The sequence below is a fragment of the Apteryx rowi genome, unplaced genomic scaffold, assembly GCF_003343035.1.
Source record: "Apteryx rowi isolate R43461 unplaced genomic scaffold, aptRow1 scaffold_2, whole genome shotgun sequence".
Taxonomy (NCBI): domain Eukaryota; kingdom Metazoa; phylum Chordata; class Aves; order Apterygiformes; family Apterygidae; genus Apteryx; species Apteryx rowi.
The window spans coordinates 6,581,978-6,608,832 of NW_020448307.1; the positions used below are offsets into that span (position 1 = coordinate 6,581,978).

At 37.3% G+C, this 26,855-nt stretch overlaps 1 protein-coding gene and 1 long non-coding RNA gene across 5 annotated transcripts in view; one reads left to right on the top strand and one right to left on the bottom strand.

The window, feature by feature from the left end:
- Window positions 1-26,780, bottom strand: LOC112964793. Its single transcript, XR_003253081.1, has 3 exons — window positions 26,267-26,780; window positions 5,968-6,134; window positions 1-48 (listed from the first exon to the last, which is right to left on the bottom strand). It is a non-coding gene; the product is annotated as an uncharacterized LOC112964793 (long non-coding RNA).
- Window positions 23,382-26,855, top strand: part of RUFY1 (RUN and FYVE domain containing 1) — an 18,081-nt gene continuing 14,607 nt past the window's right edge. For 2 of the 4 annotated variants that reach the window (XM_026063321.1, XM_026063322.1), the window contains exon 1: window positions 23,382-23,665. In XM_026063321.1, coding sequence (XP_025919106.1) covers window positions 23,395-23,665 — 271 coding nt within the window. In that variant the 5' untranslated portion in view covers window positions 23,382-23,394. Of the gene's footprint in view, window positions 23,666-25,226; window positions 25,482-26,855 lie in introns of those variants that run through there. The other 2 variants (XM_026063323.1, XM_026063324.1) reach the window with 2 other exon arrangements.

Sequence of the window (26,855 nt, forward strand, 5' to 3'; positions counted from 1 at the left end):
CAGAACTGCAAGATCATCCCATAAAGACAACTCTTGAAAAGCTGGAATCTGCAAATAAATAAAAATGTATTTATTTTAATTAGAAAATGAATTAGGAAAAGATAATAATGCCTTTATGAACTCTAACAAACAAAGTGGGTGTGTGTATATATCTACATATATATAAATAAAAACCTTTTTGAGAATTTTAGGGTTTCTACGAAGGAAGCAAATGATAAAAAATTGGTATAATACCAACATGCTAAGCTTCCAGCTTTGAAAATTAATAACTTGTTTGAAATAGCTCAGCCTCCTATATATGAGCCACCCTGTAGAGTTTCAGCTGATTTTGATTCTCTTTGTGCAGAAACCTTTTAGCTAATCATTTTCATCTCTGTGTGTCAATAAATCTTGCATCTCTAGGGCAATGACTTTTACTCAGCAAATGTTAAGCAGAAATAAAACTGCCCAGAACAGTCAAAGCATTAGAATTTCAATAAGAATTTAGCAATATATTGATCCACTTCTCCCCCTTCTGACTTCTCATTACTATGTCACTTTCACCTCCTGCATTCGATAAGAAAAAAAGCTAAAATAGTACGTGATTATTTTTTCAGTATGCATTTATGGGTTTTAGCAAACCATACAAAAATGAATTTTGAATGGCTTCTTCACCAGCAGCCAATTCGTCAAAAAAATTTATAGTACTAAAGGTGCTAGAAAATGGTCAATAATCTATTCTTGAAGGGAAGAGTTGACTGTCACAGCCTATTAGTAAGATGACCTCACTAATCTTTTATATAGAGAAAATAAAAAGAAGAAATGAGAAGATAAAATTAATAAATGCAACAGTAGGAAAACGAAGCCTATAATGAAAAGCCATGTTTCTGTGGCTTTCCAAATGTAACATACCATTACATGCCCTCTATTTCCCCTTCCTTAGAGGCCAGCTGACTAAGTATTTACCTTTTACACTGTTCTTTAAATAAACTACAGTTAAGTTAGTGCAATTCTTGTGTAATTATTTATAAGCACCTCTCTCCTGAGAGCCACTTGGAGGTGCCAAATCACATTTTCTGTACACCAGCTTCAACAAATACTGTTTGCATTGCCCTAATATTTATCAATGAGAACCAGAAGAGGGAGCACTAAACATTCAATTTCCTGATGTCCCCAAATTATACGCTGGTCCTTTGCATGTGCTATACATTCTGGTACATCAGTCAAAAGGATTTCAAAATTATTTGCTTTGACTGTCTGACAAAAGAAAGAAAGGCAGATAGGGAAGCTGCTTATTAAGTGTTTAAGCGTAAGTTTATGAAAACATGCATATATGAAAGACAGAAAACATTTCCAGAGATGTATCTGCCTTTCAGCCTCTGGACTGGAAACCAGAACTAACCTTCCCCAAAGTACTAAGCATATTTTCTTCCAAAATTTTAATTCAGGCTCCAATGGGTACTAAACCACAACAGTACAAATACAGATGTGAAAATGCATTTTCTTTGATGTCTGCACCTCTGTAATAATTGGAACATAATTATAAATACCCGATTTACATAGAACTGGCTAGAAGACTGCTGACATGACACATTGAGTTGACCTTGATTTAAAGCAGTGCACGCTGTTCTAATTAAACTATGTTCCTGTTTATTCACAGGAGATTTGAGATGGCTATAAAACATACGATCTTTTTGACCAGTACATCTTTGAAATATAACTAAGCACAAAGAAGAATACTTGTCTTATGTCTAATGTTTCTCTTATTAGATTTTGGAATTATATTACCTACAAGCTCTGTCTTGTCCCATTGAAACAAATAGGACTTTTAACAGCGAGTTCAGCATGGATATGATCAAACCATAAATCTCCCAGGTTTATTTTTTATGGCATAATGTAAGCCATAATTCATCAAGAAAACAGTAAAAACTGAGAATGTCAGCAGGCATTAAATCAGAAGAAAATACAAATATCTTTATATGTAAAAAAGAAAGGGGGTGGGATGAGATGATACGACTAATGATGTTGCAAAGTTACCTAAAAACATGACTTAATAACCAGAAATTCCATGTGCTGATATAGTCAGAAGCAACAGATATTTTGGCATCACATATAAACACTCTGACAATCAGAACCGTTATGGAAGTATTTTACCCAAATCACCTCAGAAATGTTTACTTTAAATCGAAAAACAAGTTACTGATTTTAGTTAAAAATTGCTCAAAACTTAGCTTTTTGTGATAAAACATTCTTCAGAGAAAACAAGCAGTAGTCAAAAAGAATTAATTGAAAATCCAGCCTATCATTAAAAATGGTCACTGAAAAACATCTCACTAATCTTATTTTTAAAGTTTAAATTCTAGCACTAACTGATACTAGAGAAATGACACCTGTCCACTCCTCGCACATGAGCATCTGAAACAGGGAATCAAATCGCTTTTACGTTACAATGTAGGTAGTTGTTTAACAATGATACGCTCTGACCATCGTGACACCTGATGAGCTGATGAACATCCGTGAACATTTCATGGACGTTTATTCTTACAGCACCCCTGTGATTTAAAGAACGAGATGAAAGAGTGAGGCACAGAGCAGTGAATGAATGTGCCAGGACACGGGAAACATGCCAGAGACCGTACACAGGACACAGACTTCCCACGCTACAGGCTGCATCAGTAGGTTAATCTTCTTCCTTTGAAGTCCCTACCATCTTATGGTTTTGCATATATTCTTCCACTATCTGAACAAATACACACACCTGAAAATACCCCTACATATGGATGGCCCTTATTAATTTAAGTCCAACGGGAAAAAAAGAGAGAAAGTATCTAGATGCAAATGCAGCTGCTACAACCAGACTGGCATTTACAGGAAAGGAGGAGACCAAATCAGAAACTGATTTCTCAGTGTAGTGATTTAGGTTTGAGTCTCTAACAGCAACCAAATGGAAAGGAGTTGAAATCACATGGTTCAGATTAAGACCTGAAAGGTAAGAACTGTGTGGGTCCAACAATCTGCTCCGCTGAAAATCCATCTTTTTATACAAACACTGCCCATTTCCATGTTTCCATTATCCCATAAAAATTTGTGAAAGATTCTGCAACTCAACAGCATAGTAAAAAAACTGCTGTACAGAAGGAAGAAAAAAAGAGATGGAAGTGAGGTATCATTTCTGCACACTCATCCCCATGCTCTGATGTGGGAATTGCCCTACTAGACCAGAACTGTGCTCTGCCTAGTCCTCTACTCCCCTCCGATACTGTAAGTGACAGCTATTTAGAGGAAAGTTTGGGGTACTTTGCAATGAACGCAAAATAAATTTTTCCTATGAAAAATTTCTTCTAAACTCTTATTATTAGATGCTACCTCAATCTTGAAACATGAAGTGTTATCCCTTCAAAAATGCAGCTATATTGGGAAGAGCTTTAACATAAAAAAAATCTTTAAAATATATTAATGGATATCTTTGTCTGCCCAGATACATGGTGAGGCTGTAATTATTCATGGCAACTGATGATAGATAATTTCCCTATCTATGTATTTCATTAGTTCAGTCCCACACTGAACCAGGAAATTTATTCTCTTAGTATATAAGTTACATAGTAGTTTTCTGCTACTAATTACTTATTTCCTCCTTTTTTTTCTTAATTGCAATTCATCACTGAACCACAAATACTACATCTTAAAGGCTTCCTTTTTCCTTTGATTTTGACACTTGTTTCACTTAACCATATTGGCTTTTGCAATCAGTATGGATTCTGATTTTTATATATTTTGCACATTAATTATTCAGATCAAAGGGCAACGTATGCTACTTAACTCTGCCCAGCATGCACTGTGTTTTCAGTCCCTATTTTGGTTCCTATACAGTTATCAGAGGAAAAAAAATGAGACGATGCTGGTTTGTTACTGGAGACCACTGTCAGTAGGGATATTTCCAGAATCCCCTCTTTGAGACCTGCATCTCCATTAATGTTAGGGGGAGGTAAGGGCAGGGTTTGGTCTTTATGTATACAAATAAATCACTTGTGCTACACGTATGAGGAGGATAACCTGCTGTGAAGTTTAGAAAAAACTGAGAACTGGGTAGAGAAGACAAAATTGTCTCTTGTAGCCAGAGCTGGCTCAGTGATATTTAACACCCCGCTAGCTAGCATCTCCTCCTTTCAGGATGGGCATCCATCGCAAACTTAATGATCAACTCTTAAATGCTAAAGCCAGAAGTAAAAAAAGAATTTAGTGCCATAACAGTGTGAATAAGATTGTAAAAACCTCTGTAAATCTGAATCTAAAATCTTTTGGTCTAGGTCTAGCTTTGTAGACCTTTTCCACGGGTTACGCTGTGCAAAGAGCTATATGAAAGGTACAGGTCTCCCAAGAGAGAATACACAGAAAAACCACATCAGACCCAGAGACAGCTCTGCTGGCTCCGTCACTTCCACAGGGGCCAAAAGGGCTCTCGTGAACAGAAAGGGCAAACAAGGATATACGATCCATATGTACCAATAATTCTCTGCCTCTGCACTGGGTTTTCAAAAGACAACAGCCCCAGGGATGTTTACCATCAAAGGGCACACCAAAAATGCAAAGGCAGGAGCCAACGCATAGCTACATTCACAGTACATAGCTCAAAGATGCTGAATATGTTCATGTTTGGGGAATCACCATGCATATCATGCTCCATTCTCATTAAAACCTAATGAATACAGTTGAATTAATGTACAATTGAACCAACAAAGACTGCCAAAGGAACCAAATTTATTACAATGTTTACAGTAAAGTGCCATAGAATGAGTTATTTAAAATATCTAAATAACGTTTACTGATAAAAAATGTATTATAAATTAATTTGAACCACTGGCTTAGAAATGACAATTTCATGTAAGTAGGCACATCTAGCTTCTTTTCTCTTTCTGTTTCTATTTCCCACCATTAAAACAAGTCACACTATCTGATTACATAGGAAATACTTAAGAAAGGAATTTCTTTGAAAAGAAAATCCTGTAAAATAGTTTTAATCTACATAAGCAAATGGAGTCCAATCCAGATAAACACAGGTTAGAGACTGCAAGATCAGCAATCTTTTTTAATCTCTCAAGTAGAAAACCTATAATCTAAGGAAGGTGGATGTCTTTTACGATTTATTTTTGGCTTGTACTTACTTTTGGTTTGTAACCAATTTTCTTTTGTCAAAACTGTTATTTAAATCATTTAAGCCTCAAAAAAAAAAAAAAAAAAATCAAGTGCATGCTGTATTTCTGATACCTGGAATAGCAAATGAAAACAGTGCACAAAATGTCAGTTCATAGGGGAAAGAGAAGTGCAATTGATAAATAATTATTTCATTTTTACACAAAATGAAACAGTTTTTACATTTACAGGGCACTAAATATACATTTTGACAAGTACTTCAAAAAGTTAATTGTAAACAGAAATTACGGGTTGAATGAGATTATAGTATTAGTTGCACCAAGTGCCAAGACTTTCAGAGCTGCAGAACGTGTCAAACCTTGGTGCTCTGGTTTCCAGCCAGACATTGCCAAACAAGCGCAGTGCTCTGTGTGAAGCCAGAGGAAGGGTTCTGATTCGTGCCATGTCTCAACCATTTCCTCCGTAAAGCAGAGCCTTGTAGAACCACGCATTGCATGTCTCAGATAAGTTCAAAAAGACAACTTCTGTTGTTACACACATGAACAGAAATAACTCCTGAAAAGTGTGAATGAAATGGCTCATTTCACTACACCCAACTGCCCACCTAAATTATTTATGAACTCTTAATAGAGTGAAGCTTTAAGAAAGGAGAACAATGAAAAGGTGAAGTTGAAACACAGTTGAATTTTCTGGTGCTTCATTTACTTAATATGTAGTACCGCCAACCAAATATCATGTAGACAATTGCATCAAATGTGATGGCTAAGTCTCCGCTTGTGATTTATAGGAATGCTTTCTTGCAGGCTGTTGCGGTTAATTTTAAAGCACTGTACCTACCTTTTTGTTGCCATTGTGAAAAGGAAGTGCCGAGGCAACAGGCAGTTCAGAGAGTCACACAAATGGGCCACTACGTAGCTGATGCAATTGCTCATTCTAGGGAAGCTGGGGAATTAGGCTGGTTGACTCGAACTGAGGACCTGTCCCAAGGCTGATTCTGTCCATTTCTACAGTGTGACACAGAGTGGCATTAGCTGGAATCTGACCACAAGAATCCAGCACAATCATTAGTATAAGCAGGTTTAAATTCAGTAAGTCTAAGAAGTTGCATTCATTTATAACAGTGATACACTGGCCCTAAATCAAATATTGCTGTTGCATTAACTGTCCCTGAACCTTCTCTATTACTTTCTCCTGATTACTTCCATAGAATATGCATTGCTGATGATGCATATTGATAGCATATTAGAGAAAATAATCTATTTTAATTCTACCAAGTATCAATAAAATATTTAGATAGCTTTCCCACAAATATCTGTTCTGAAAGCATAGTAGTGAATCTAGCAATAATGGGATTGACAGCAAGAACACATTGCTAGAAGAATACGAAAATATCTTGATATTTACCAAGGTCAATAGGGAGTAATCTCTATACTGTTATAAAAGTATTGGTGTTTGACCCTCATGAAAGACTCATTGTTAGATGATAAAAAAACCCACAAAGGGTATATTCTTTACTAATTCTATAAAAAATAGAAAGTTGTTTGCATCTACAGTCAAGAAAAGTCCCACTAACAACTGCAGGAGGACCTTCTCCATACAACGCAGATATCTATTAATACAGATGTACATTTGCCTTTAATGATCACCATCAATTACACCTCTGACTTAACATAGTCCAAAAGTACCTTTGAAATTTTGTTCAGGAAGGCTTGCAAAATGCAAGTGCTACAGTTACAGTAGCAGTGTAAGAAAACTAGTCACTCTAAGGGCACTGGCCTGTCTGTACTTCTAACCCCTCCGTGAGCTCATTCAGCTCAGGCAGCAGCAAAAAACTAATCCAGGAAAAAAATAATTGAGTAGGTGCAGCCAGCATTAAGGACAGCAGCAGCAAATTCCCTGGGATGTTAGGAGCCATGATTTCTGCTGAAGGATATTTGAACAGGTGTTGATGTCACAGAATATGACATAGAGGATCAGACTAAAATTGAAAGGATCATGTTTATTTGGCAAATAATGTACTCCAACGCCAAAGACAGTCGGAGAACACACCCCTGACATCCTCCTGTTGCTCACCTTCCTTTCATCCTCTTAAGCATCTCGTCCTTCCCTACCTACCAATGGCTGTGGGGGGTTTTCCCTTTTTTTTGTAATCTAGACCATTTTAAGAGAGCAAGGTTAGAGAATTACTCTACATGCTATTTCCATACATCAACTCTTTCTCTGGCATTTTCTCAGATTTGGGCTACCAGCTCCTTGTCATACTCATTCCTAGCTTTTTGTTCCATTTCCTTGTTCCTTTCTCTTCATTCTCTTCTTCATCGTTATCTGATACATGCACCCCTCTTTCTGACCCTCCCTCCCACTAATACCACTCCCACCAATATCAATTAATTATTATGATTTTCAGCTTTTTCTGCATATATAAACATTTCACAGTAGAGGTGTAGAAGCTGATATAATGAGTTCCAACATAGCAACAACAGGCATGTTTTTGCTGATTCTTTAAATAGTCCACAGAAAATTAGGGGTCCACATATTACCAAATAAAACTACTGATCTATAATACTGACACAGAGGTGCAAAAGCACAACAGGTATTTATCATACAATTTCATTATCTATTCAAGAACCAATTCTCTTATTTTTTTCTCTGCTTGCCCCTTTCCCTGGCAGTGGAGATGGCTGAGGTCTCCAACAGCTACAGTATAATTTCTAATCTTCTTTCAGAATCTCCCGGAATCAGTTAACTGGAAAACAATTAACAAAGCTTTCTGTTAGCCATTAATAGATATGTCAGACTTCTCTAGGGACCTTTGGAGTATCCAGTCTATGTTTGCTCTGAGCTAACTGAAATGCAAATCATTAGTACTCATTTCTACTTGCTCAGCCACCTTTATTCAAACTGTAAGTGCTTGGACACATGTCCAGGCTACAGATTAGTACAAATGACAGTGTATCAGAGATACGCTATGGAGCAGCAATTTTCAGTAGGATTTACGGACAAACAGCTGGACAACTTTGTCAGTAATGTGTCTGCTTAAACAAAGCTGCATTAAGAACTTGCTTTTAAAAGTGCTTTGCTTCCTATTTTGAAATGAAAACAAACAATAAATTTCAGAATTTCCTACAGACTGAAAATTACAAGTTTTTATCAGCTCCACTTGTGATAATTTTGCATGGAAACACCAGTTCAATACTGACTGAAATCTCCTACGCTTACTCCTGCATCATGGTAAGCATCAAAAAACAATCAAGTTTTGCAGGCTACAGCCCACCAAAATGTTAAATAACTGACTTTTATAAAGACAGGCTAATCTCTTTCTCTCCAAGCATACGCTGTCAGCATCCAGCAAATGTTAATCACGTGTCCTACCACACACATCTTCGCAGGATGAACACCTACACACCTACAAAGTCTTTACATAAAGAATGAAAAAGGTTCCATGGGACATTTCTTCTGAAGCATTTCACAGAAATCTGTATACTATGTAAAATAACCACAAGTTCATTAATGTTGGTAGATATGTCTAGAAAATACCAGTAATGCTTTTTACTTATTCTAAACAGAAATGAGAAAATGGGCATAGAGTTGCTTTGCTTGTTTGTTTTTACATATAAAAATAATCATATTTTCTAAGTTCTCTGATAGAAGACTCCAGCTGTGGTTTTCAGAACACTGAAAGTGTCTGGAAGGAAGAAACAAATTCTGGAATCCAAATAATTTTTAGTAACACAGGTGATGTGGTGCCAATAAAACTACAAGATAAATATATGATAACATTTACCATGGCAGTCTCAAAAACAAACTCAACTCAAAGTTCTGGGTGCCTTAGTATTTTTGAGGTCACACTATAAACTCACAAACTTTGCCATAATAGAAGCCCAAATCATTTGAAGTTTAATGCAGAGTCATTCACAGATTGCTCCTATAATGTCCTCACATAAAAAAAGGGAAATTACGTAATTGGTCATGCAAGTGGACTTCTTAAAAATGTAGATTTAGCTGCATTTACAGCAAGAGAATCTGTAGTTTATTAGCCTCAGTTCAGATGGACGAGATACAAAGTCTGCTTGTTCACTGTGTGTGTCCCTCCTAAGACTAGGAAAAGGAACAGGCTAATTAGAAATAATCCTGCCAAGAACAAATATCAAAGAAGAAAAGCTAGAAGAAAAGGGGTTTTTTTTCAGTTGCCAGATGTGTTTATTAAGTATGAYGTGGATTGTGGTCTTCTCTCAAGCAAAGAATAGTGCATTAATCCATTTCATAACTATTTGTTTATTATACATAAAACAAGTACTGTGATATTTTCTAAACAGAATGGGGCCTGCACAAAACCTGCAGATTCTTAAAGAAACAGGATACAGCTTCAATGCAGAGATCCTATTTAACACTAAGTAAACTGAGCTGCCAGAGAAGAAACAAACTTTGGTTTATGCCACATTGTTGCCTAACCTCTAACTCTCATAATGGAAAATAAAGTGCCTTTATGAGGTTCTACTCCCTCCGGAGTTATTTGGTAATAATGACTTAACAGGCAAAGTTTGAAGGTAAAAATCATTTTCTAAGTGAGCCAGAACCACAACTCTTTGGAGATTATCACTGGAGATCAAAGTCAGTAATGAATACCCAGAGCTGAACAAAGAATGTCAGTGTTGTTTTCTTAGTTCATAGAATCTTCTGAGTTTTCTACGGTCTCCTTGCTAATTAAAATTCAACATACCAGTTAGCTGTGATCTTTGGTGTCTTATGCACCTGAATAATATTTTCTGACATTTATGTCAAGCTAAATCTATGTGTCTCAGTGACAGTAATGAACCGTATACTCAGAACTATATTAAAATAAAGTTTTCTAAGTCATGTTTCATAAGTTTCTTTGCAAATATGGAGCCAGCAGCAGACTCAGTTCTTTTTCAGATGATCTCTTGTCTGGTGACAACATTTCAAAATAAAGATTAAAAGTGAATGTATTAGGCTAAACAAAAAAAATATAAAAACATGTAAAAATCCATATTTTACTTCTTATTTTACAATATAATACTTCTGCGAGCAGTAGAAAATAATTTTTGCCCTTAAGACTGGGAGGTCTGGGAATTTTGAGTGATGAAAATTCAACCCAGCAGTAAGAACAACTGCTGCTTTGTATAAAGGCATAGTACCTATTTCTTACTGAAAAAAAACATGAATTAAAGTCAAAGGCAAAAGCAGTTATACATTCTCATATGAAACAGAGTACTAACAGCTATGACGTGACTAATATTTCCTATTATCATCATCAAAAGATACCATGTCAGACTCTTTATTTCATCCTTTATAATTCAGCATATTAGTCAGAAATACCCCAGGAAAATAGTGGTATGAGAGGTTCTCAGGTATCAAAAATAAGGCTGTTGTTTTAAATTACTATGTTAGGCTGGTACTATGTCCAGAGCAACAGAAAGATAAGAGACAGGTAAGAGAAAAGATGCCAAATAAAAGGGAGCCATAGAAACTATCACAACACTGTATTAATTTTTCCTCAGAAAACATAAGCCATTGAACTGCAATCTCACAAACAACACCTGAGTCAGCAAATGCCTAGGGCCACCTACAAGCTGCTGAGTCGTAGCAGACTTTAGGTACTGTGCTGTTCCTTACGGCACTTGATTTTTCATCAGACTCTCACACAGTATAGCAGGTATGAAGCTATGAGGGTCAAAGGAAAAAGACAATTATGTCTATGTAGACAGTGATACGCAAATCAAACTGCTCATTAACAGGTGTAATCAGCTAAGTAGAATGAGAGCTAATCGTGAAACTGGAAACACTGCACTTCTGCAGACAGCCATTTTTTAGGTTGTATGCTAAAGGCCAAATTCTGCCTATTTTATTCCCTAACCAAGATCACTCAGATCAATGACATTAAGCACATGCTAAAGCAAAGCATATTGTTAAGTGCCATCTATAGAAAACTGCTTTGTCAATCTGATGTCAATATTGAAGATGTGCTGGCCAGCCTGCGTGATCCACAAAGATTGGATTTCTGTACTGACGGTCTTCTAAAAACAGAGAAAAAAAACATGAAATTACAACTAATTAATATTTGACTCATGGTTTAAAAATCATATATATTGGAAAATCAAAAAGTCTAAAAAATTGTGAGGGGGGGAGACTTACTAAAAAAGAAAAAGGAGTGCATTTAGATTTTGATTTTAAAATAAAAATTTCTGCCCTGAAACTGAAGTGGTTTGTAATTTCCCACAGAGAAAAGTTTACTTTTTATTCATTTATTTATTGGGCGGTCCTAACTCTTCACAATTACCATTTGTGAATTTGCTTGCCAACATGTAGGTTTGGATTCAGAAAATACGCTACTCGGAGTCAACGTCAATGGAGGGACACTAAAACTAGCAAAGGAAGAAACTGAGAACCATAAAAGCTGTACTCACACATATATACTGCATCTTCACATGCGTACGCTCACAGTACCTATCAAAAGTACGTTCTCAGGTTTAAAGGAATGTTACTGGGATAGCTGAGCCAACCTAACAGTCCACTGCCACTGAAAGGTACTTCCACCTCCTCCTCTCCCAGTTATATGCCTTCATTCCTGCACCGACCTGGGCACTCACCTGACCCTCAGTGAGCTGATTCAACTCTCTAAGCTAGTAGAAAAGCACTGATGTTTTATTTTCTGGGTTACTTTTCCGTTCATTTAGTCAGACAAATCAGCTCATGGTAGTGTCATATGAATACCAGAGCTAACGCAAGGGGGGAGGAGATGATGGGGGGGACCATGCTGTGGAGAATGGGGCAAAAGGAAGGAGTAAGAAGAAGTGACATGGCCCTTTTGGAGGTTATGAGCTACTGTATTGACTCAGAGATAATGCAAAACCTAATACGAAAAATGAAATCCTATGAATCTATGCAGGAAATCATTAGAGGATTTTTTGTTTCTTATAATTAAGTCAATACCATTACATCAGTCCTAATTCCATCTCTGATTCCTATGGTCCCTAAGAACAATGTATAGTATATTTGATCACCTTCCCCTCTTCCTCTACAAGCACCTGTTCTCCCACACTTGCACTGGACAAGAAAGGTCTTCTGGGATTTCTGGATAAAAGAAACAATGAGCAAAATTAAAGTCACCACACAGCCTCACACCTATGATCACGAAGAAGGTCCTTGTCCTGAGAAAACTTACCCAAAGCCAGCTCTTACCAACTTTCTGTATCTTATATCCTGTTCATGAATATAAATTAATGCAACTTCACAGAGATTCAGACCTCCTATCGATTATTCACTAGTGGAGAATGAAACTTTGATTGGTAAGATCTAAAATCACGTGGTCACCTTACGTCTTTTTGTTTCTTTCTCTAAAAGGAGGGATCACATTTTTAATTAACACCAGTGAAGCTCATCTTTATCATGCAACATACATTTTAGCTAAGAAAGCAAAGAGATCATGACACCATCAACTCCACTCATTTAGGGAACCTAAAGAATGAAGGTAAATACAAAAAGCAGAACTGAGAACAAAGCAGTCTGAGCCTTAGAGTCCAGATCTGGGCTTTACCTCTGATTTATCGCAAGTCTACGTTTAATAAATTTCAGAGACATGTTCGCCACAAAGCAGATATTTTCCTTTGGACTTTGTGTTCAGTGCACCTGTTGAGATGGCAGAGCTGCTCTACAGATAAAACTTTACATAACAAGTAAAATCGAAGAGCTTACTGCCCTGATTGTGAGGTAAAATTGAAATTTAAATAGAAGTCAGCTAACTAGGAAGCTCTACAGAGTGTCAAGGTCAAATGAAAAGTAGAGATCTGTTCCAGAAATCATACCAGGAAAAAAAAGAAAAAAAAAAMCAGAATTTTGGTCTATTACCTTACAGTCCCAATCCTCTACAACTGCACTCTAAGAAAGTTGAAATATGTTCAGAAAATCCCTCTTGCATCCAATCAGTCAAGGACAAAATTTTCCTGTCCTTCCTTTCCTCCTTTTTCTTATTTTGGGATTTATCATGCTTATGTAATTTTAAAACCATGCACAAATTTTGCAGCTCAGCCTCTACAAATAACAACAAAGATACTTCATTTTCAAAGATATGCCATGAGCTGAAGTTAGAAGCCTGTGGTAAATGTAGTTGTTTTTGTTGATGAAAACTTACAGCTCTCCCTGAGAAATAATTTCTCTCTGAACAGACATAGAGGTAACCTTAACCACAAACACTCCGATTTAACAGCAACAATTTACAACAATTTTTTAAATAGTAACATTAAATATACAACTACTTATCCAAACCACACTAGCATCTGATTTTGCCAGACATGATATATGCATTAGTAATAAAATAAGAAGTCCCCATTCCAAAGAGCTTACAGTCTAAGTAGACAAAATGAAGGAAGATGGTGCCTATTTTGAAGAAAGAAAACCGAGCCAGAGTTCTCAATCGTAAGCAAAATAAAAGTTAGGACACAAACAATCTACCACAGATCTGGGAACAGAACAAAGATCTTCCAAGTCCCTCCTCAGTGCCCTAGTCATAAGGCTTCACCTTATCAGTAAAATGCAATATGGCTTAGGTATGAAACTGTGAAGTTTTTAAATCAAGTCATATTTGTCTTACATATGGACATAATATTTTCTCCTAAAAGCAAAACCAACTATTTTTCTGACACCATGCAACTCCTGAACAACTTTCTGATTTACAACTAAAATGCAACCACCTGCAACTGCATTTATATCTCATTTACTCATCTTTTTCAGCAGCATATCCAGATCTTCTCCTCCATCTGAAACTGCTGGTGGATTTTTCAGAAACAAAAAAAACATTAATATTCAAACTGAGATTTGTCCATCCCAGGAATGGACACTGACAAGAGCCATCATGGAATATTTGGAGATGCACCCGAAACACTGTCTTTCTGTAGGAGTCCCAAGACAGCACTGGTACCACACCAGTACAGTACTGTGAAACACCACAGATCTTTTACCTCATTATTTACTGACTGCATATGGCAACCCTGAAATGGTTAAAGATCAAACTAAGGCCTTGGTATTATCTGAAACTTCGCGCCTCAGGTGGCCCTATGCCCTAAACCATTATAAAGCATTGACTCAAGGGAGATCAATACCAACATATCCTGGCAGTACTGGAGTTAGGAGCTTATGAGATCTGACAAGATCACAGCCTGAAACAGTAATTGGCAGAGAATGACAGGATTTTTTATTGCTCTTATTATACTTTTAAAATGAATGTTTGTTTTACATTTATTGGAAAAAAATGAAACCGTTCTAACTTCAGCCTTTATTATTATTTTAGGACCTGGCATTTTTATTCCTTGCATCAGTGAATAGGGTCATCTTCAGATGAGGATCTGGCATTTGTTTTGGTTTTTAAAAAAGAGGGATTATTCCCATGCAGGATTAGAATATTTTGCTACAGTTTCTAATACCATATTTCCAAGCAGCAGCCAGTGCAACGTGTAAAATCTTTTGGAATTAATAGAACAAAAAGGAAAAGGAAAGATGGCAAGACACCATATCTTAACAGCTGGATGCCAATTATTATTGTCTGTTAACAAAACAGCCATCTACTGGAGGTGTCTTTGTCTTCCCACTTGCCCAAAGCAGCAATTCAATTAAAGGTCTCTTTCCCTTTCACACAGCTCAAAAATTCAAACAAGTTTCATCTAAAAAGATGAATGATCTCCACTTTATTTCATTGAAGACATTATTACTCTTCTTTATTGCCACCCTAGTTATTATAAATTATGGTTCTTTCACCATTTGATAAATTCAGTAACTTTTACCTTTATGTGCTTTTAAAGTTCACCCCTAAGGAGGAGGTCTTCTGTATGAAAAGGAACCCTCTTGATCATGAGAGATCATTTAAAAGACCTGTATTACATGAGGTGAGGTGTCAACAGAAACCTGCCATTGCATGCACTTGTAGTTAATGCCACCTGTAGCACGCTAAAGATATTTGGCATTATTAGATCCTTCTGTTTTTTTCTAGCCGAAAAACTTGCAACGTTTCCTTAGTTGCTCTGTTTCTCAGGATTCAGGGAGGGAAGTTACATATATCCATATGACAATATTGCTAGTATTCAATATTAAAAATATGAGTTAGGAATAATAATACAAATTGAGTATCTAAATATAGTGAATTTTAAAGAATAACCATTTGAGGGTTTGGGGGAGGTTTTGCTTTTTGGCATACAAACCTTCAATGTGCACTTAGATCGTATTTTTCCTTTATCTAAAGATGGCTACCTAAGATGCCATTTCTAACACAAAGCCTCTAATCCATTAGTTTCTAGAAGCTTTTACGATTTATCAAGGCAAGGATTCCTCTTTTTAATTCTGGTCCTTTTTTCCCTTATGCATTTATTGTTGGTATGATGCCCAGAGTCCCTATGATTGACAAAAGACAGGAGGAAGGATTTTGAAGACAAAGCACTCCAGTAGTAAGTCTGTCATCCGTTTCGCTAATCTGCCATGTGGAGTCTCTGTGGAGAACTAAGGGCAGGCAGAAAAATGGGAGTTGAATAGGACATACATACAGTGAGCAATTCTTATGATACATGATCTGTAAAATATGAGCCGTTTCAGTGCATTAAGTCACTAGATGAACTATTCGCTTTTGTTATATTAGTCTTCTGCCAGCTCAGTGCACTGAAATGGTTCAGCAACCCAAAGATCAAGGGAGTTGGGGGAAAGGGGACAAGTAGGTTTAGCAGGAGGCAAGAGAGAGCAAGGAGGCAGCCAGCAGTTAGATTGCCTTAGGCTGCTATAGAGCTACAATCTTAATTTCCTGACCTTTTTTTTTTTTTTTTTTTTAACCTTTGAGAGGCTTTTCAAGGGGTCAGATGGGAAGTGGCGCTGATACAAGGAAATGGGAACACATGGCTGGAGGAAAAGGAGAGCAGCAGCACAGCAGCAGCCCGACTTCGATTAGCCTAAACCACTTGGGTCATTAGTGTCCTAAGTTTTCCAATTCTGTTTCCAAGGGCAAGATGCTTACATTTGATCAATTCCCTCAATTCAAATAGCACAGATACATCTAAAGGGCTGTTAGTGAGAGACAGCTAAGCAACTAGGAAGGAATCTTGCTGTTAACATCTAACCTGCCAAGTTTCCACCTTATCCCTAAAGCATGGAAAGGCCTTAAGAGAAATTAGCCTCACCTGTAATGTGAGGAGAACTGATATGAGAAGTAAGCCAGCTGAGCTACATACCTTGACTATCCAGAAGCCTACGTTTCTCTTTAACTCTTTGGATAATCAAGGTGCCTTTGCACATCTGTAAAACATTCATTTTTCCCTTTTCCTGATTCATTTTTCCCTTTCTCCCCCATACAAATCCCTATTGAATCAAAGGTTTGGGGAGTTATTCTTAAGTGTGGCAAACCAGCTATCACTTGTAGTTCAGCAAAGATAAAAGCTCTGAGGAAAGAAAGGGAAGGAGAGAGGAACAAGCTTGTTTTTATTTTTAAAAAAAACCTTTTCTTAGTAACCTTAAAAATAATTTTCAATCTATTTCTATTGCTTCCAATGAACTTGTAAACTTACGAAGCTTTTCAGAAAATGACTATGCAGCCTAGTAATGGTCTCCTAACCCCTGCAGGTCTTCCATGGAGGCTTGTCACAGTTTTAGATGGGAGGAAAATATCATGGGAAAAGCAGCGGGCACCATCCATTCTGCAGCACTTTTGCCTGTTGAACCAGAGAAGGGATGACCATGCTCCAGCGGGAGAAGAAAGAGGAAAGAGAGCTAGCAGTGGCTGCAGGAGGAAGGCTGTGCTGCTGTTGATCCTTCCTAACCTCCTTTTGGTGGAGGATGGAGTATCTGGACAGGCTGGAAAGAAGACAGATAAACCTGTGGACAGGAAGGGACAGGTGGCCTGGGCCACAAGGGGAAGGAAAGAAACCTGGAAGTGTAGTTGGATGCCCAAAGGGTAGTTGGCAGAAGAAATTTTGGGAGGCACTCACCACAGATAAAGTGGTGATGTCTCAAGATTTTTAAAACCATGATTTTTGAAGCACATCATGCCATATTATTTTGGGTGGAAATTCCCTCTTAAGCAGCAGTTTGAATGTTTTTTCAACTTTCATGAATAATAGATTAAATCTTTAAGGAACTTTAAATATTTTCTTTTAAAAATATAAATAAAAAGCATTGTTTTTGTTTAACATAAAGATGTTTTTAGACTTGTCTAGGGAATATATTATGCATTTCATTGGCTTATCGTATAATCTCTAATAACATTTTCTTCTGTAATTTGCAACATGTTTCTATTACATTAATGGAACAATATGAGCTCCCTTCTGCAGCTAATTAAGTCCCATAAAAGCATTCTCATGCATGTTAGCTGAAGACTGCATTAAGTAGCAGAAATGTTGGTATCATATTTCAAAGATACTGTATTCACATCCTGTTAGGATTCAGCTTTTAATCACATTTACAATTCCTTTGACCCTCCATACCTCAGTCCAGTTGTTAATTCACATCATTTTTATAAAACCTTCAAAATTATACTTCATCCAAAATTGTCTGCATGCGATTGTAACAAAAGCCAACCTAGTAAAACCCAAGAAAACAGATAAGCCATGAAAAATGCAGTGCAAAACAAAAAAGGCACATCTGAAAAAAAGGTAGATATTTACAAGCCAACACAGACACAAATAGAAAGTCAACTTAGTCCTCCACCACCATTTAGAGCCCTTGCTTGTGGATTTATTAACCCTAAGACATGGCCAACTCAGCCTTTATCTTTTTATTTGTAAATAGATGGAGTAAATAGTTGTTTGTAACTTATCCTTTTACTTTATAAATGTATTTATAGAGCTGAACCTCTTCTCTCAGACTGTAGGCCAGAACTGTTTGGCTTAAATAGTATTTAACAAGGAGACAGAGAAGGGGAAAAACACACAGGTTATCTAAGTCCATAAATTATCCCATTCAAACAGATGTGCTCTGATTTCTGATTTGGTCTGTCAGCTAGACCAAATTCTATCATTCTTTCAAATTTCCTGACTCATGTAAAGGACTTGCAACATTATGTAACAACCTTTAACAGCCCAAATTTCTTGTAAAATACTGACCATTTCAAAATCCCACATGAAACTCTGGAACTAGTAAATGACCCTGAATTCATGCACAGCTAGGATTACAATAGAGAGTATTCCTAGACATACATTCACTGGTCACGACTCTGAACCTCCTATAAAAGCTAGCCAGGCAACTGCTTCCTCTTCCCAAAATGACCTCTGTTAGCACAGCTTATATCATGGGGGACTGCAACTTTGGGAGTTGCTCAGGTATGCATCTCAGCATGTTTCTTTTCAGATTTAAAATTCTTTCTAGATTTAAAAAAAAAAAAAAAAAAGTGTTTCCAGGATAGTAAGGCTTTTAAATGAGGCAAAGCTGTGCTGTTGCTTTAGTTCTGTTCCCAACAGAACATTGTGTAAAGATCTCCAAAATCCACTTCTTACTTTAAGACTGGTAAAAACCCTGCTATTTACAGAACCTGCTGGGAAGGTGACACCTTGCGAGCTATTTGCTGTTTCCCAGGTACCTTCACAACATGGTATTTGCTCTTAGTGTGTCGCTGCTCTATGTTAGATTCTGCGCTATGAATAAAGCAGTGCTGTAGCGTCACCTAGTGGGAAGTTCTGCTGGCTGCTCTGTTTCCACTACTGATAAATACCATATTACAGCACAAAAAGGAAAACTGGCAAGTGTGTTATTTTTACCTTTTTTCTGACATTCCCACCCACTGTGTTTCTATTAAAGGCTTTATTTTTTTTTCTAAAGAGCAGGTGATAGAGTAGAAAAACATATATACTATACTGTTCCTCCCCATTGTAAATTACTAGTCTCTTTAATTCAGACTGTGTCATTTAATATACATTCAGAGAGTATTTGGCTTTAATTGGCTGATTTCAATATATACTGAATTCTGWTGCTGTTGTTTTGATTCCAAGCCAATATTTTAACAGATTTTTCTCTTCAGTATTCTACTTTATCTTATCTTTCTTTACTACAATGATGCACACTTCCACCTAGTGCTATTTCCATTTTCTCTCAGGGTTTCCAGTGACTTGTGAAATGACAGTTTYAAGCAGTTGATTCCTTCAGTAGTAACAAGGATTTTTTTCTCAAGGATGGTACCAGCTGGTTCATTTGGATCAGGAAACATAAAGTTGTGGTTAAAATAAAGTAATAACTGCTTTGACTTAATACAGGTGTAATGACACAACTGGAAATAATTTAAGGGTCTTAAGCAAGCTCTTTGATTAGAGCTGATTGGAAAGGATGTTAGCTGATTAGCTGCACTGTGGGTGCAATAACAGTTAAACTGCTGTCTCTAAAAGTGTAATAACTTAATTGCTATGGTATAATAGGGGAATTAATTTAGTGCTATGATGACTTTTTTTTTTTTTTTGAGTTCCTAAAGGAAATATGTTATCCTTTGCTACTAATAATGCTTTTCCTCAGTTGGCATTCATGTACCCCAGTGCACAAGTGGAAGAATGATTTAAGGCTTCTAGGAATGGGAGGGAGGGAATACTGCAAGTGAGGCAGGTAATCCTTTATTGATGCTGCTGTAATCACTGGAAGATCATTCTTGATAGCTGAACTAGGTACATGTATAAGCTTATCACATCATACCAGCTGTTCCTCTTAAATGGTTTGTCTGAATTCTCTTGTTGATTCTTCTCTTAAAACTATATAGTGAAATAGTGACAAAGGTCAATAACTTGAAATCCAGGTGATTTTGAAGTGTTAGGTCCTTGTCTCTACCTTTGCATGGGATAATATAAAATCTTAAGGACTTGAAGATCATGTTCTTTAAGCTTCTTTTCTTCTAATAAAATCCATACACTTGGGACAAACTAGGATCTAATCACACAAAAATATAAGAACAACTGCTCACATAGGTTTTCTACTGAACTCTACCAGATTAAACTGCAATTTTCAAATGCAACTGCTCATGCTTTGAAAGATCAGAAGTGGAGAAAAATTTTTTTCACCAGGAAGGACCCAAATATTAGGAGGTCCTCCACAAAGGATATAAGCCTCTAGCTAAAAATCTCAGGCAGTGAAGACATTTCTGTGCATCAAACACTTCCTTATGTATGCACAAAATGGCTGCTCAGAACTCTGTGGATCCAGCTCCATTCAGCAACCGCTGAATTCTTCAGCACTCAACRCTAACTACCACAACTTGGAGTATAGCTCTGTGAACTTTGTACAATACGCTGTYAAATGCATAAAATGCAATGTTTTTTCTTTTGTTATGCCAACTACAGCAACATTTGGTATTTCCTAAAGGAAAAAGGATTTTAAAGGTCTAAAACTTGACTAGTTCATCTGTAAAGGAATCCATGTCTTGCTGATAGATGTTAGAGAAATGCAAGGTATAATTGGCAGCTAATCATAAAAGTTCACCCTTTAACAGACAGTGGCATTATTGCTGTTTTTTAAAAATTTCAAGTGCATGATGCATTTGAAATGCTAAATGGCAAAAAGACTTCTTAAACTATYACCCCTAAAAGGAATAAATCTGACATAAAGGAGAAGAAATAACCAAAGAAACTGTCTTAGAAAGCATCACTTCATGGAAAATGAATATCCCTTTCAACACCACTAAAGGCAAATAATATAGCTTCTCCTATTCTAAAACTATCTTCCACTTTGGATAGCCAGACTTTAGTCTTAAGCGTATAGTTTCATGATCAAATTAGGAGTCCTTCAAGAATAATCTGTTTCTACACTTCAATTTTCCCAATATTGAAATATTTCAAATATGATTTTTTTTTTTCCTTCCCTGAAGAAGGGGGTGGGGGGGGGGAAGAGTAAAATCCAACAATGCCACACAAGATCTGCATGAAACAGGAACTGAACTTCATTTAACTCAGACACAGCTTCATAATAACACTCTTTTTTTTAAGCATTTTGTTGATTTCTGAGATTAGGACAGGCAAAAATAGGAAGTGAGTCATTTAGTTTCCTGACTGACTTTTCATTGAATCCTAAAAATTTAAGTCCTCAAGAATTCTATTTTTGTGGTTACATGTAATTTATATTTACGTGCTTCTGCAGACCTTCTAGACAAGCCACATAACGGGCTTTCAAAAGAAAACTTTGTTCATCTTTACGTGAATGACAACAACTGGACTAGTGGTCTGTAACGAAGAGACTACAGCGATGAAGTATCAGTGTCTGCAGAAGACAGAACTAAAAACATGCCCACTTTCAGAGCTAAAAGTGAATAGTGTTGTTCATGTGTAGTTCCCCTCCTTGTCAAATATGTGAATCGAAACTGAAGTAATAATCTTTAAAAAAAAAAAAAAAAAATCACGTAAAGCTGTATCCTATATAAACTACATCCTCTATGGCTGACTTAAAGGACTCTGTGGGAAACCATTACACTTTGTAAACAAAAAAACTCACTGACATAGAGGTCAGTTACAATATTACAAGACTTCTTGTTTGCTTTAAAATGCAAAGGAGGAGGAAAGAGGSCATTTAATGCTGTCAGTGGCTGACTTCCTGAAATTAAAGTCATTTTGACCAAATAGTCATAAATAGTCATAAATCATATGACTGTGTAGCAAAAAAATGCTACCAGTTTCTTAGATATAGTATAAAGCTTGCTATTTGATCTCAAACAGGCACCAAAATAAAATGACCAAATGTTCCTTTACTATGTACATTAAAATGTTTCTTTTATAATAACACACAGAAAGATGATCAAGAGATTATGTCCTAGTTTCACTTAATACTTTTACCATGTATCTAATTGTAATGTTAAACTGGGCGGTCTGATGAATCATGACTTTATGGSAGCAATATAACAAGAGATAAGCAGGAGTCTTGTTTTGTTCTTGTTTTCACAGTCACAAAATTTTCATGTCTTGTTCCTGAGCTTTATTGAAAAAGAAAAGTTATTTCAAAGCCTAGAAGTCTGCTTTGCTTCTCTAGCTAATATTGTCCTGATTCTATATTGGGTGGATTGTAAAAGGCAGAAAGTCAAGGTGAAGTCTTACTCAAGTCAAATAGAGGTATATTAATATAGTCAAATACAATATAARATCCTGTAAAGCTATAGATATTACTTCCTTATAAACACACTGTCAAATACTGCTTTAGACCACAAGATGGAGTAAAACTTACTTCTGTTCCCTTTAGCAAGAGTAGCTAAAAGCCTGTATTTATCTTAAATAAATCATGGGTGAATAAGAGGCTGCTGATCTGATTTCTCAACAAAAATATGAAAGTTTCCCTGTGTTTTGTGGAACATAAGCTGTTAAATTTTCAGGGTCCAATAAGCCTAGAAGACAGAATAAATCTTAAAATAGTTTATAGTGGGAGAACAAATAAGACACAGACCTGAAGATTTCCTTTGCTGCAAGACTACTAAAACTGATCTCCAACTCTGCTGTTCCTTCCCCTCTTCTCAATCTGGTTATTTCTTATCAAAAAAAAAAAACCAACAGGAAAAGCACCTTCCTCCATGCAGCAAGAAGAACTAATATGCAACATTTACTAACTCCTGACTAAATGAATAACATATCTTGTGTATATACAGTTTCTGGATGGAGCAAATGGATGTTAAACCACGCCTCTGCAAGTTACATTGATATYTGAGACACCTAGTAAGATCAGACTTTCCACTAGCATCAGTTCAGTTCCCCTTCATGACAAATCTCTTCTACCAAATGAAGCCAAGCTACACTAATGAAGCAGCCTTACTGACTACAACTATTTTGTAATGTCAATGATGTTAGCGAGCACTTTTCACTACTGTCATATCTATCCACCTGTCATATCTATCCACCATTTTAATCAAGTTAGGATGGCTTGAATTATAGACAGAGTAATATGGATCTCTTTAAGTTGTCATAAAAAATGCAAAAACTTGGGATTTCAAAGGATACTACAAAGATTCTAATTGAAAATAATGTTTAGGAACATGGTATGCAATAAATAACTCTAGGGTGCATTTTTGTTACTTCCATAACTTTGTTTAAAAAGTAAACCCTTACGCTTCCTTTCAYGCCTCCCTTCCCCTAGTCTTTAACTTCGAACATGAGGCAAACTGCTCACAGTTCTGGGAAGGCTTGTCTTACAGGCTTGCTTGTGCATGCAACARTTTAAAATTGTTCGGCTTGCTCTTATGTACCTGGCTTCCAAGCTGCAGTTAGAGGCAGGGTAGGGTGGAGGCCCTGCCAACTCGATTGCTCATGACTAGTGTCATATGACACTTTAAAGATGGCTGAAGGGGAGAGTTGCAGCCCATCTGCCGCGGATCAGAAAGAAGACTTTGAAATTATTGACAAAAACCTGATTCCTAACGCAACCGAGTTGAAAAACGAGGGAAAAGAGAAAACTGCGGAAGAAGCAAGATGGTCTGCTCCTATCTTGTCGCTGGCTAAGAAAGCCTCGGAAAACTTAGCGCTGAGCTATGGCAACGCTCTGAAGTCTGCATCTTTGGTAGGATTCATATCCAAACCAGTCAGCAATGACAACACAGCAAAAACAAGTATGGTTATGCTTATTTAGTAAACTTGCTTTTATGGTGCACAAATAAGTTAGCTCCCATAAGTGGCGTTTATCAGTGTCAGTGATGCATTATTATTACTCTGAATTTATTTTTTTAAAATCTGCTTCACTATTTAATATAAGCAAAATTATGCAAACAAGAGATGTAGAACTTAACGAAATATAACTAGAAAAATCCTAAACTCTTAATATATTTGGAAAAGTTGACTTTATTTTCTGTACATAAGGCTTTTGATTACTTTTCCCTTCTCCCTTAGCTCACCTCAGCAGCACCTGACTGCACTAGTAGGTGATGTGGCTCATTTCTTATCCTTCCTAGGTGGCTCAGAGAAGGAGCTATACTTATATGATTTTCATGACAGAAAGTAGACTAAGAAATAGATTTGTTATAATTACTCTTTTTACTATGCTAAAAATGCCTCCTCAGTTAATTATAGCTTGCTTTATTAAACATCCATATTTATGGATGTAACAATCCATATGGATTTATGAAACTRGTCTCTTACAGCAGAATTAAAAGGGCTTTAGTTGGATCCTTGTGCAAACTGAATCATTTGCTACCATCTGAGTGATACTCAGACACTGGAAACAAAACCATTCAAATGTATAGTAACTGGTGACACTAGTCTTGTCCTCCMGGCTCCCAGGCTAGTGCTAAGTGTTTTTGGACCAGTGGAGCTCTATTTTGGTTCTGACCTTCTTGTTTTTAATGATATTTAGTACTCAAGCTGGAGTTCTCTGGGGATGAATTGTGGCTATATGGGGAAATAAGCTACTGTTGGGGTTTGGTGGGGGGGGCGGTTGTTTGGGGGATTTGTGTGTGTGTGAATATTCCTTGATTTTTGCATAGTCAGGAGAGTTTAAAATAATAATCTAGTTTTCCAGGACAGAATTTAGATTTCCCTGCATCTATTAAACAGTCTCAAACCAAACTTCACAGATTTGTTTTCTGGATGCCCAGCTTGAGAACCTGGAATCTAACCTGAGGAAGGGCAGAATATCCCAGTGTCTTCAGTGCATTGGGATTGCTGCTATGAACATACGTAGTACAACAGAATATACACAATTGGGGGGGGGGGGTTGGGGGGGGGGTTAAGACATTCTGCCTGAAATAGAGCTCCCAGACTTGATGGGACTTTTGCCATAATCTTTCAGCTTCCTATCTGTAAAATAAGGAAATACAATACCACCTCACCAGATTGTTCAAAGTATTTGGATAATATGTTGATAAGTTTATAGAAAATTCCATGAGAAAAATCTGCTTATAACTTAGATTTAAAAAAAAAAAAAGTGAACAGGCACTGTTGATGACCTATTCTGCCCTCCTGTGTAAATGATTTCACCATTACCCTTGACTAAGCACAGTAAATTTGATTTAAAGGAGGTATTTTTAATAAATAACCTGGTTCTGAGGCCTGCAAGAGGACCTGTGGAGTGCTAGCAACTTGTTCCTTGTTGCCATCTCTTCCAGAGATTTTATAGCCTCTATCTGCTACTTCAGATCTGTTGATCACTTTTAAAGTAACTAAGTTGGACAGACAGAAAAGGAAAGGCACACCTTAAAACTAGTGTCTGCCACTGAAGAAACTCTCCTGCCTGGCTGGAAAGGTGGGGAGCTACCAATCTAAATACAAATCAAGAAAGACTTGCAGTTTTAAAGACCTAGTGATGGAGAACTGTCAARTTTTCTTCATGCTTCAGTTGTTTTCTTACTTCAAGGCCTGCTGAATAGTGTGCAGTAAACAAGGCACAGGGCTTCAAAATGATGTTAAAACAAATCTGTTGAATTGGATGAGGTAAGAGACTGTATGATCATGTCTGTGATCTTTTGCACTTAAGTAACTCAATTCCTAATATTCCAGGCCTGGCTTTGGTAATCCATGCTGCTCTAATACCTGACTATTTTGTGTGTACCAACTTGTACAAAAGATGTACTTGACTGTCTAAACTTGCAACAGTTTAAAAATTAGTTCAGGTGATTATTTAAACTTAGTACAAACACTTATGATGACATAGTTTACATTTAAATTTGTGTTCATAAATAAATTTTCATTCACAAAATTAGCTTAAAGACTTGTGGCTAATACAATATACATCTCTTGAGCAAGGCTTACAAGCAAAACATTCCTGACAACTAAAAATCCAAATTCAGGAAACCATCAAAATAACTTGATGAGTTGCTACTGAAGCATCCCAAAACTTAAGGCCACCTACTTTCTATTTCTATAGCCAGCTTTTTTTCTGTTCCTAACATGTAGCCTGGCAATGCTGACATCAAATTTTCAAAATATTATAACCCTTCTAATTTTCAGTCTCATCTCAGACATTATAAGCAGTTCTGAGACATCCACTACGCTGACTGTAGATAGTGATATGTTAGAAACAGCCTACTGAGAAGACAAGACTTTGTGTGCTTCTTTTGGATTTGGATTAGAAAGACTGTTTTGGCTCTTCCACTAAACACTGAACTAACACTGTGCACGATAAGGAAGGTAATAATGAAAATTAGTACCCAAAGACTTTTGCATGCTGTTAGGAATAGCATTAGCAATCTTGCATGTGACTGATGCAGGGGCTCTACCTGTTAAACTTGGTCTTCTGTGACTGCTATTTCTGCAGGGAGCATTACCATGTTTGATCCGCAGGTGAGAGCAGGATTCTCCTAATGCAACATCGTTGGCTCAAAAGATCATTTACTTAGCCTTGGGTCTGCGATTGGCAGCATCTGCCAGAACCTGCCTTGGCTGAGGATAAGCAGTAGCTGGCAGCCTGCTTCTGTCTCGCCCCTTCTCTAGCTTAGCAGGAGGAGCGCTGCCCTGTCCCGTTAGGGGAAGGGGAGCAGCGTGCCCCCTCCGAGGCGGGGATTGGCGCTGAGAAAAGCGGGGACGGCGCGGCTGGCCGAGCAGGCTGAGGCCTCTCTGGGCTGCGGGCGTTTGGGGTGCACTCCTCATCCTCCCCCCCCCCCGTCCTATATAGCTGCAGCTGCCTCGCAGCCTTTCGGGAAGGCGTGGGGGGAGCCGCAGTACCTGCCTGGCGAGCCGGGGAAGGGGCAGGAATAACGACTGGCGCCCGCTCCCCGCGGCTCGGGCAGCGGCGCGCAGGGGAAACCCTTTCTAAAATGGCGCCTGCCGCCGCGCGCGGCTCGTCCCGGGCACGCTGGGTCTCGCGAG